This window comes from Cyprinodon variegatus, unplaced genomic scaffold, assembly GCF_000732505.1.
Source record: "Cyprinodon variegatus isolate N-32 unplaced genomic scaffold, C_variegatus-1.0 Scaffold433, whole genome shotgun sequence".
NCBI classification, from domain to species: Eukaryota; Metazoa; Chordata; class Actinopteri; order Cyprinodontiformes; family Cyprinodontidae; genus Cyprinodon; species Cyprinodon variegatus.
In genome coordinates, this window is record NW_015150886.1 from 725388 (window position 1) to 737815 (window position 12428).

Consider the following 12428-nt stretch of genomic DNA (forward strand, 5'->3'; position numbering starts at 1 on the left):
TTTTCATAAAACTTGTTGTTATGAAAAGAGACTTAAACCGGAAATACATGGAGGAGTTTTTTCTAGAAAGATGGAGCACCTTCTGTCTTATTCTAAGTGCTTTTATTCTGAAAGTCTCCTAGCAGACACAAATTGTAATTGTAGCTCGGGTTTAAAAGTATGGGGAACATAATCTAATCTAAATACATCCGTTGTTTTCTATTTATCTGTATATTTGTTGCACAGGCCGTCATTACAACTATCATAACAACTCTCTAAACAGACCCGTACATATCAGTGAATTGAGAAACAAAATAAAAACTCTTTCTATCCTATTTATCTATAAAATACATCTATAAGATTTTTAGGAATCGTTATAGTTAACTCCAAACTAAATATTTAGTTGGTTAAATAAATATTTATCTCCAAACCAAATATTTAGTTTGCAAATAAAATATATATATTTTTTAAAATATATATTTATCTCCAAAGTAAATGTTTAGTTTGTTGAATAAATAGTTATCTCTGAACTAAATATTTAGTTGGTTAAATAAATATTTAGCTCCAAACTAAATATTTAGTTTGCAAATAAAATATTTTTATTTTTAATAAACATTTAGCTCCATATTAAATATTTAGTTTGTTAGATAAATATTTAGCTCCAAACTAAACATTAAGCTTGTTAAATAAACATTTAGCTCTTAACTAAACATTTATTTATTTCCTTTTTGATAAAGCTTATAGTTCGAGTGGCTGAGGTTATCCTGAGCTATTTCTATAGTTATGCTGCTATAGGCTTAGACTGCTGGAGGACATAGGGATCCCTATGTCATCATTCTGCTTCATTCTATCTCTATTCTTCCACTCTGCAGAACCTGTTAGTTTAATCTCTAACATTATACTCTCTCTGCTTTTTCTACTATAGCTTTGCCTCATCTGTTCCTGCTTTGCTGTGACACCATCCTGGAGAGAAATAACAGCTGTGCTGCTGCCATCAACACCTTTGTTTATAGCTGTTGGAGATCAGCCTGTTTTTCAGTGTAGTACTGTTTCTCTGGTTGTGAGTTTCTGGATGTTCTCTCTTCATCCTCTGACATGGAAGTTGGCTCGGAGCCTGGCTGTGTGGTTCCTGGATGGTGCTTTCTTTTACAGTTGCTGTTTGTATCTCTGCTTCTGTCTCCCTGAACCCCAGTCGGCCTCGACAGATGGCTAAGAGGGAGTTTTTCCTCTCCACTGTCGCTACAAGCATGCTTAGTGTGATGGATTGCATTTGAGTCAATGAGTCGATGCAATCAACTGGTTTACCTTTGATAGAAAACCTTGAATTAATTTGACTGTATGATCTGGTGAACTGTAAAGTGCTTTGAGATGACGTGTTGTGAATTGGTGCTATAGAAATAACCTGAATTTAATTGAATTGTTTAATAAAGTAAGATTTTTATAAATGAATAAATGATATCATGAAAAAATGACTTGGAATAAAATTATTTTTCTCTTGAAAAACACGCTAAATAACCATGCATATTTCTCATATTTTCAGAGGCGTAGCCAGAAAATCCTAATAGGGGTGGCCAGTCAATAACCAATAAACATTGAGGGGTGGCCGAAAGGCATCAGAACCTCAGGGTCAATCTACACTGTTCAAACAGGAATTAGCATATTTTCTAAATAAAGACAAACTATACTTTCCTTCAGCCTTTGCTCACAAATAGACAGATCTATTTAAACATATATAATGTGTAAATAAAAGGTATAGTGGACAAAATTCTTTCAGGTTTGAGTTCTGGGGCAAACATATTTTACATAGTCATTACCTACTTTTATCAATAATCATTCTGCAAATTAATTATGTTTAAATTTACTAATATCCACATTTAATGATTTTTTTTTGTTATTAAAGTAATCATTTATCTATGATTTCACTGAAGACTCCTAGATGATTTGCAGGGGCACATCATTTTATCTTTACCCCAAATAATTCAAAATGTAGTTCTGAAAAGAGCATGAATTCTGTATTTATCATCTTTAATGTTGGTATATTGATGTGCATAATTACCCACAGTGTTTCTGTTGTCAAGTAGTTGTTAATATATGAAAAGTTTAAATGTTTAATAAGTTTGAACATTTCCCCTCAGAGTATTACTGCTGCCACAGTCTGTGTTACAGGGAAAAAATAGTAGGGGTGGCCAGTGATACCCTGGCCCCGCATCTAGCTCAAACGGCCCTGTAGCTGTAGCGGGGAGGAGCTGCGCAACCTGACTGCCTCACGCAAGTTCTGATTCCCAGTTAAGAAGAAGCTCATTTAGTTTCCCCAAAAGTTAAAGAAAACAGAGCCTATCGTTGGTATCTTGGGTGTTTTTGGATTGTGGCTTTGTGTGAAGTGTTTTTATTATATGTAACAATGGAGAGCTGGAAGAATCACGTGAGAGATCGACTTTTTCACAGAGACGATAAAGAAAAACTTCCATTTGTTGGCGTTTTCACTAAATGTAAGAATAATTTACTCTATTTCTGAATTATTTACGGTCCTCACCGCTTTGACATAGATACGTGTTTCTATCTAGTGTCTCAATTGGAGGAAAAACTTGAAATACGCAAACAGATTTTGGAGGATATTCAGGGGAAAAGGTTGTATAACAAATTAGATCCTCTTAAACCTTTATGTATTTATTTCATAACTTTTTTTTTTTTTACTACTTAACGTTTGTTTTCTTCTTTTTTAAAGTTTGGATATAGCAGTGGAATCTGGAATAAATGGCAAACTCTTTCAACTTCAGCTGAGAGAAAGTGAACACCTGGCAGACAAGGTGCGTCTAATACACGTTAATCAATGCAAATAATCAAATAAAAATTTGATCATTGCAAATATAAATAATTTTATATGAGTATTTTTGATAAATATAGGTTTTTAACAAATGTTATGGCACAGTCATCAAAATAAACACAAATGCATACTTGAAATATATTCATAAGTTTAACTTAAAAAGATTAAATTTAACGTTCTGATTATATTATCTACTTTTAGGACCTGCACATGCAGACCTTTTCATAATAACCCAAAGTTCAGTATCTCAGATAAGCATTTGACTTGAATAAAATCAAATTTAAATGCATTAAAAGAGGATTTGAAGATATTTTTTTTTTTTGCTATAGTCATTATATAAGTTGTACGACAGAAACCTGAATCGACTACTCTCTTCCTTGTTGTTCGATTTGTGCAATTTGTTGACCTTTCAACTGCTTCTATCTTCCCATAATCCAATCAGTCAATCCCTTCTGTTTTCTCCCCAGCTATCTCAAACTGTCTCTGACATGACCTCAGTCTTGTATGTGAAAGAAGCTGAGCTACAATACTGGCGCTCACGGTAATTTTTCAGCCTGTCAATTCCCAAATATCTATCAGACAAACAGACATGTATGGAAATAAATGATCGACCCTGAAATTAATAAACTTTATCTTAGAGTAGTGATGAAGTTCAATTTCTGGGCGCATACTTATCTGCCTACCAAAGTTTGTATGGATAGTATCAGTTACTATTAAAGTTGCGTCAATCTTATCAAACATATGATTAGTAACAAATACGTCCATTTGAAGGCTTATTTGTCTCCATATAATAAACTGCATGAAAGGTTCTGTTCAGAAAATCTATATTTATATAATATTTATACTTTAGGCTGAATTGAATGTCTCTAGAAGAATGATACTGTTTATATTCTCCCTAATGATTAACTAACAAACTTAACTTGGCTTACATGTGGCCAGAGGACTGTATGTTTGGCTGTTCTGCTCTTTCAATTCAAACTGAACTGTAAATAATCCAAAGTTACTATCAGTTGGCAGAATGACCCCACCTTTATTTAATCACAACATTTCTTTATGGTTTAGAAAACCATTATTAGTTTTCCAGATTTCCACCGAATTCATGATAAGAATATTATCATCTGGTATTTTCTCTGTGAAAACTTCCAATTTTAAAGAAAAGTATGTTCTGGATCAGCTTGTGTTTGTTTTCGATGCTGGATAGAAAAAAGTGAACAAATCAGAAGCATAGCATTGTGCAATGCTATGACGTCTGCAACAAATTGGGGAAAAAGGCTGCTCTTATGTTTTTGACTTGTACCATGAAATCTGATATCTTAAAGTGCAGAGTCACAGTCCTGCAAGGAGATCACTGAATATTTTAACATTTCTAATGTTCCAGTGTGTCCCAGTACCACCAAGAGGCACTCAATCTGGCTAAAGCGAAAAAATATTTAAAGGCAACCCTTATAGAGTTGGAGTTCACCGTGGAGTGTCAGTCCAAAGAGCTGACAGCCCTGAGATGGGAGCAGACCCAACTAAAGGAGGCTTTGGAGCAGGCTCAGAGAGACAACGAGCAACTTGTGCAGCGATGGATGGAGGAAAAGAGTGCAGAAGCAGAACGACTTAATAAACACAACGACATATCAGAAAAGTAGAATCAGTTTTGTGATTTACAGTAAACTTGACGTATAATCATTTGGTTAATTTTTTTCTAAAAATGTTTTTTTTTTTTTCTTTCATTTTACCAGGTGGCAACATCTGAGCAAACGGCTGAAGAAGCATTTCCGCCAGGAAAGGGAATCACAGTTTACTCCCTTATTTACAGAGACTATGGATGGTGCAAAAGGAACGTCTCTGTCAGTCAATCAGAGTAAGAATTCTCTATTAAATATCACACCTGGATATCACTCACAAGAGGTTTGAATTTTGTTATTATACCGTAAATCCTCTAATATTGGCCTGTATTCCATTAGTGGCCAGGTCTCTAATAGTGGCCGGTCTCGCTGTCGGTGGAGGTAAATAATGACCAGACTCGTATACAGGCCGGGGCTATAATTAGAACCAACAATGTTCCTGGGCAGTCCTCAACAACTTGTGATAGTAACATACATGTACGACAGAGGGGCAATGTTTGCTAACAAATCCAAGCCATTAGCATGGGAAGTCCCATCCTCACACAGAGATCGTAGTGGCCTTACGCAATCGTTCTGATCTGAACGACAAATGTGATTATCGGTAGGTCTGATGGTAACCAGGCAGCATTAAAATGACAGAATTTCGTTGGCCTTCGTTGTTCTGAATTTCCCTTGATATATATGATACTGGTAGCCTACTTCCACTTAGCCTGCCTCAAATAAAAATTCGCTATGATGGCAGAACAGTTTCCATTCTATTTTTTTAAACTTTATTTCACAATTCAGTTTTGCCAAGATTCCATTCTGTCTTTTTTTTTTTTTTTTTTTTTCGTATTGCTGTGCAGAAAAATTGCAGCTGCTGGAAGATGTCTGAATAATCTTCTGTATACCGTTATAGTAACTGTACTTTTTCTATAAAAGAAACTAGTATTTTATCGGTTCAAAGAGACACAAAATCTTGTATTTATTCATTCCACTGGTAGTCTGTTTTGATCAAATAGACATAGAGGCCTGTCTAATTCTGGCCTCCTTCCAATAATGGCTTGGACCAAGATGTACCTGTGAAATAAAGTCCCCGTCCTATATTAGAGGATTAACGGTATGCATCAAGTGGTAAAGGACATCCGAATAATTATTCAAGCTTTTGCTATTCTGATGTCTTATCTCATTTTTTTTTGTAGATCCCTGATACAGAGAATAATCTAATTGCACTAACACAACAAAAATAACATTGTTTTACTCTTCAAAAAAATATAGAATCAATTAATTAACCCTTTAACGAAAATACATAGGTAGTCATACCTTTGCAGGGTAATAAAATTATATTATTTTAAAGAGAAATTGAAAATTATAGACTGATTCTACATGGTTTCCTAATGTTTGTTATAACTTGTTAATTTTCTGATCTGGTTTTCAGGAGTCTGTAACGCTACAGAGGATGTTCAGATAAAAACAGCTTCGCTGCGTCAGAAAAAGTCTGGTATCGCCCTGGGATCTTAAACATCCTTGTATTCACATTTATTGATTTGTTCTTGTTGAAAGGAAACCAAATGTTGACAAAATGATCTTTATTATTTTATTTTATTTTATATTGTGTTAAAATAATAACCATGAGCTATAAAATTGATTTCTTAATCCAAATATGTTGTAGAATTACATTATGGATGAATAATCAACCTGTCATTTGGATCATCTGGCCAATACAATTTTTGTTATACCTTTTTTTTTTTTTTTTTTTTTTTTCTTCTTCAGGCATAACACAAATTGATTTTTTTGTGCTAAATGTCTGGTTTTTGTTATTGTAAAAGGAACCATCACTTGTAAAGCAGAAAAAACTAAACCCAGTCCCAAGTATTTATTATATTCTAGTGTTTTTATTTGGAAGTAGTAAAAAAAAAATAAAGGAATGTTAACTTAACTGTTTGTGATATTCATTTTTCTGCCTTCCATCTTAAATTATTTTTTTTAACAATGGCTAAAATTCCTGCTGAATCTTTAGCAAAAGTTTTTACAAGCATTTTTAGGTAATCAATGAATTGAGGCAATAAATAAAAAAAACATGCAAATGTTCATTCTTATGAAATTACCAGAGCTCTTTTTTTTTTTGTTGCCATGCATATTGGGCCTTTGGACTAATATGATGTCCACATATGTTTTTTAATAATATTTGGCTTTCATGTAATATCTTTATGAATATTTCCCCAATTAAAGGGAAGAAAAAAAAAAAACGTTTTTCACGCTTCTCCCTCAGTCACTACTATATATGTAGTGGGTATTTCTATGCTTGGATATTAACAGTTTTGAGGGTTTTTAAATTAATTTATATATATATATATATATATATATATATATATATTTTATAAAAACAAATCTGCATGAAGAATAATCTTGTCTGTCTCCTTTCCACAAAGCAATACATTTACAAAATTCTTGATGTATGAATAACACAGCAAGCATAAAATTATACATTAAAAGAAATATGACATATATATTCTTAGAATTTTACCTGATTGTTTGTACTACAGTCAGACATGCATAAGAGATCTTCACTCAGCATACTAGCGTTTATTGTCCTTATGAACATCAGGTCATATAGGTATACAGTCATATCACATTTGGGCAAAAGAAACACATTTCCAAATCTCCTTTGTCTGCAAGATATTTATTTTTTTTAATCCACTGGGCTCAAAACAAGCTTAGCAGATGGAAAATACCAGCACAGCTTGTGTAGAAACCAGAAGTGTCATTCAGACCATACACCTGTAACCGATTCACTGCGTTAAAAATGATTGTCATTCAGAGAAATTGCAAGCAGGGTACAGTAGAGCAGCTTTAAACTGTTCATAAGGAGTGAAGTAGTGTTACATCAAGGTTATATTACTCGAGCAGAAGTAAAAAAAAAAAATGCACTGGATTAAAATTTGGTTGACCTTATTCAAATAGCTGAACTAGCTCCTCTGTATGCAGTCAAATTCTCCAGAGTTCTGCTAACACCCTAATTATCTGACACCAGACCTTGAATGGGGTTAATGTCTGTGCACTCTTTGTTGCACTGTGTGTATATTTGCCATAAATATAATAAAAATAATGTTATTAATGAATTTCTATACAAGCTTGCTATCAAAGTTGCTTGGTCAGGAGGAGGGTTAAACAAATGGAAGTCTGGAGTGAGCCAATGAAGTGTACAAATTTTTTGATAGATTCAAGGGAGGTATGAGCTCAGCGTCCTTCGGTCCTGCCTATAGTCAAACAGAGATCCCCCTGGAGTCTTAAAGCTCTGAATACATTTTGAACTTTGATGTTAAACTTTTATAGGGCACTCAATGAAATACTTTGAAAACCTAAATTTCAGGCCAATAGTGTTATTGGAATCCAGGACAAGACCTTTATACCTTTGTAACATTAGAAAAATATTGATATTTTGATGGCAAAAATTAATGTTAGAAATGCCAAATTGACCAAAAATATTAAGAAAAATAACAAAAATGGTTCTATAAGAAATCCATGAAAAACTCTCTGAGAGTGAAAGAAACATTTTTTTTTTTTTTTGGTACAACATAACCATAGAGGCATTGATGCTGATACTGGCACTTACAATTTTTCTAGTTAATAAACCTAAATATAATTGTTAAATGTGCTTATTAACTTTTCAATTTACTTTTTACCTTTTTTTCTTAACTTGTTAACTTTTTTTTCAACTTAATTTACATTAGGTAATATATTATTCAAGGGCTCATTTAATTGGTCAAAGGCCAAAATAAGATGTACAGCCATGTAGCAGTATCTTTGCTGAATGGCTGTATATAGATATTGTGCTTCTAGACCTCACTAAGGGATGGGGGGACTCCATTTGTAAGGGGTATGCAAGTGATCAAAAACGGTAACTTGCCCTCTAAAGGGTAACTGAGCTAAAGTGCAGAAGCATTAGAAATTTACTGCTGAATTAATTAATTTATAATTTATGGATTTATTATGTCTAAACAGTTTGTTTTTGAGAAACAGATTTCAACGTTTTAAGTCCAACACAAGTTGCTTGCATACTCCTTTTGTCTACATTGTGTATGCTCCTCCAACTTTCTTTTTTTGTAACAACTTTTTATGTGTTGCTTTCCAGCAAATTGTTTTCAATTATTCAGCAGAACAAATCTCAAGAGACTATTTCTGTCGGTGGATAAACAGGTCTGCTCTACGGCCTCATGCCGGTCTGGTATCAGATTACCATTGAGTGTTCCAGGTTACCATGGTCACCAGTTTATTTTAGCAGTAAGGTTGGACATCATGATTTTGGTTTGTTTTTAAACCATTCATTGAAGAAATCTCAAACTAATCAACATGATAAGAGGTCGAAAACATTTCTCTCCATGCAATGGTGGCAAATGGGTAAGAAACTTTCCATTTTATGATCCAATTCCATCAAAATAGTTAAACACAATGCCTTCAGGTTTTATCTGTTTCTCTCCAGTTTCCCCATCCTGATTGTTCAGAAAGTGAGTTTAAGTCTCGTGAAACTTCTACAACCACTGGGGCTATGCTGAAGGAGACAAAGTCATGGTCGTCTGAGGATTATAACTTTGAGCGCTATCCTTTATACAAAGTTCACCCCAAGGTTCGTGTCTCTATGTTACAGCTTAATTTAAGAGATTGAAAGAATTGTTGAAGCTATTAACCTTTAACATCAAATGGTTTTTGATTTGTGATCTCCTTTTTTTCTGCTGCTTTATAGCAATCCAGAGAGTTTCCATTCTCGCATCATGACAACAAGATTGCCTTTAAAAACGACATCTTAGTCTTCCAACCAGTATGTATTTGTTTCATTTCAGGACAGGAAAGAAACGCTAAAAATCCTACTCACATCTTTATCTTCTCTTTGTTTGTGTCCATCAGGATGTAGGACGAAAGCAGTATGCTTATGATCTTACTCAGAGGAAATCCCATTTTTCTCTGGGCCATGATGCAGCTGAAAACTGCACCAAAGAACTGACTGGCTGCCTCTCTACATATAAAGCAGACTTTAATCCGGTGAAGAACATTAATGTTCCAAACAGGTTTAAGAGGTTCCCCCATAACCACAAGTTAAGGTCAGCAGAGGCTACCGTGGAGCAGTTCATGTGGTTCGCACAAGAACAATCCAACATCACCTTCAAACATGAATAAATATAAATAAACTGAATTGAAAATTTAATTGAATTGAAAAACCTGATAGATTTTCCCTGGAAAATAAAAATGTTCAGGAAGCTAAAATAAAAGTTTTCTTGGATTTTAGTTTAACGATTCTTGAGTACTAACTGACCTTGGTGATAAATAATAATTCAGTAACTTTTTAGACTAATACAAATTGCCAATGTTGTGTAATACTCTTGTTGGAGTTAACAAATTTGAGTAGCCTGTCTTATAAGTATTTGTTTTTTTAGATTAAATTTCTACAACATTTTTTTTGTTGTTGTTTGGGATTAAAATCTAATTTGAAGTCGTATTTTGTAAAAAATGTATGACTGTTACGTTGGACAAAAAGCTACAACTTTTAGATGTGTCCTCAGTCCACCACACCTGAATCCAGTAAGTAGATGATTGACAGGACTATGGGGAAAATGTAAACTAAGGAGGCAAACCAAAAATTTGGTAATAATAATAATAATAATTGAGGTGGAGTGTTGGTCTAGTGGTTAGAGCAGTGTGCTTGTGCTCTGAGAAAGTTGCAAGTACCCGGTTTTATCCCAACAGCCTCCACTCTGGGTTCCTGAGGATGACCCTTAACCCTACACTGCTTCCTAGGTGCCACACAATGCCAGCCCACTGCTCCCCAAGGGGATGGGTTAAATGCAGGGGTATATTTCTCCAATGATCAATAATATTCAATTATTATTGTTATTTGATTCAGGTGTGTTGAACTATAACATAACATGTAAAAGGTCTAGGATATTGACCTTGGAGGACTGGAGTTACCAAGCTCTGGTCTAGATAATCAATGAAAAGATACATGTCCCTTATTATAGAGAATCATTGCCTGTTGATTATGTGGTTTTAATTTAATTTGTTTATATAGTTCTTGTTCACATAAATAATTGCCTCAAGGAACTTTCCAAAAAAAAAACACTTAATGTATTCTTGTTGTATCGAGAGATTAAAAGTTAAGGACATATATTCCAACTTGATCTTAGTTAAAATGCAATGAATGTCGTTTATTAGTCAAAGTAGTGAGAATAAAAGCGTTCTGTCTTATGGATACACTCCAGATGAGAGAAATGTAGTTTTCACATTTAAATATTTTTGATAAGGAAATAGAACTCGTAGTCTTTATAGGCTTATTTATTTATACCAATTGTTTTATCTTTTACTTCCCTTAGATTGGCTTAATCAAGTATAGCTCCATGAAGGTAATATTTTCCAGTTTGCCATATTCTTGTCCCCTGGTCATTCTAGGGTAGGCATTCCAAGGCCTGTGGGTGTTTTAGTAGCTCCAATATTTTCTATATTTACCTCGCTGTCATTTTCTGAGAAGTTGTAACATCACAACTATCTCTTAGTGGTGATGGGGAGCAGTGGCTCAGCTTTGAGGCTCCCTGCAGTAAAACTGCTCCTCCATCTTTATCTCCGAGGTTGAGACCAACCTATTTACAGAGGAAATAAAGTCAGATATCTGGGATCTAATTCTTTATAGTCAGTGCAAGGGTCAGATTATTGACAGTCCATAATTTGAGAGCCTTACTCTTTGAGTCAGCTAGACAATTATAGACTGGAGCAGCACCTTCATTACTGCCCCAGCCTATCTTTCCATACTGCCATTACTCCTGAACCATTATGTTTTTTTTCTTTAGTCAGAACTGACAATAAAGTAAGTTCAAAGTTAAAGGAACTGTCACTGTTATCCTGCTGCAAACCAATGAAAGTATATACTGAACATATTGGGCTAACAAACCAACAGAACCCTTTAATCCCTTTAAAAGCAAAAACGAGACCCTCAGCTTCCCAATCCATCCCCTTAACCCTATTTCATGACCATGTCTGCCACAAATCTAAAGGTATTAAAAGTCAGTCTACAGCATTGATTCCGCAGTAGTCAATGATTAGTAGTAAATGCATTGCAAGTGGTACATGAAAATATTTTATTGTTTAGGTAGTAAAATAAAATAGGGCAGGGATCTGTTTTGCTTTGTGTGGACCCAATTAAAAAATTGAACAAGCTTTTATCAAGCAAAAAGTAAGTTTTTCTTATATGTTTGAGTTTACCTTCAGCTGTGACAAACATCAAACCAAGCTGAGGAACAGACTGGATGTAAAGAACAGTCTGGGATCTGCTGTTTTTCATGCTAAGCTATCAAAGCTCAACACAGCAGCTTAGGTGTCTGTACGAACACAAAGTAAAGCTAAATAAGTCAGTCGGACTATAATTTTTGTTTCAGATTCATCAAGTTTAAATGTGATTATAAGAGAGTTACAGGAGTTCCTGTTACAGGTTTATAATATGATTTTAATTTCAATTTATTTTGATTCTTTACTACCTTTGAGGCAAATATTCATGTTTTTTTGTTTTTTTTTTGAGATGGAAAGAATAAAATGCCCAAGAAATAAATAATCAAGTTAAAATACTAAGGAAAATAGTTTTTATTTTAGAATCAGTTATTGTACATTCCACTTTTGGGCAGTGATCAATACTTTTGACTGAGAGGGTTTATTATTGGTAAGACAAAATGCTGGCTGGCTGAATCAATGATTAATGAATCTGGTTATTGATGAAATACCAGATAAGGGATAATTATGAAGAGTATGAGTTAGATAAAAAGGTGGTGGCCTTTTTTGAGAAGAAACTGGACCTGGACCCTACAATTAAAAATAGGTATGATTAAAAAGCTAAGCAGCTTAGAAAACAAAGTTACAAATCTCAGTCCTGCCTACTTAGGGTAAAGTTCTTAAAAAACAAGGACAGAAATACTGTTTGACACAATTTAAGGGTTGAATAAATAAGTAAATGAAGACTCCCTTCCTATAAATTAAAGAAATTATTTAAAAAAAAT

The 12428-nt window shown here is 34.0% G+C and overlaps 1 protein-coding gene across 1 annotated transcript; it reads left to right on the forward strand.

Annotated features, from left to right (window-relative positions):
* Nucleotides 1–2263: 2263 nt before the first annotated feature.
* On the forward strand, nt 2264–6114 carry LOC107093577 (autophagy-related protein 16-1-like). The gene is made up of 7 exons (XM_015388718.1): nt 2264–2468; nt 2544–2607; nt 2705–2786; nt 3271–3344; nt 4182–4433; nt 4531–4652; nt 5834–6114. The coding sequence occupies exons 1-7, from the start codon at nt 2381–2383 to the stop codon at nt 5914–5916; spliced, it is 765 nt and encodes a 254-aa protein (XP_015244204.1). The 5' UTR covers nt 2264–2380; the 3' UTR covers nt 5917–6114.
* The last annotated feature ends 6314 nt before the right edge of the window (nt 6115–12428 follow it).

Bases quoted from the DNA above. Each gene is read 5' to 3' on its own strand.
- LOC107093577 (XM_015388718.1), top strand. From the start codon at position 2,381: ATGGAGAGCTGGAAGAATCACGTGAGAGATCGACTTTTTCACAGAGAC. The intron at 2,469-2,543 runs GTAAGAATAATT...GTTTCTATCTAG, and splicing joins TGTTGGCGTTTTCACTAAAT to TGTCTCAATTGGAGGAAAAA. The intron at 4,653-5,833 runs GTAAGAATTCTC...TCTGGTTTTCAG, and splicing joins GTCTCTGTCAGTCAATCAGA to GAGTCTGTAACGCTACAGAG.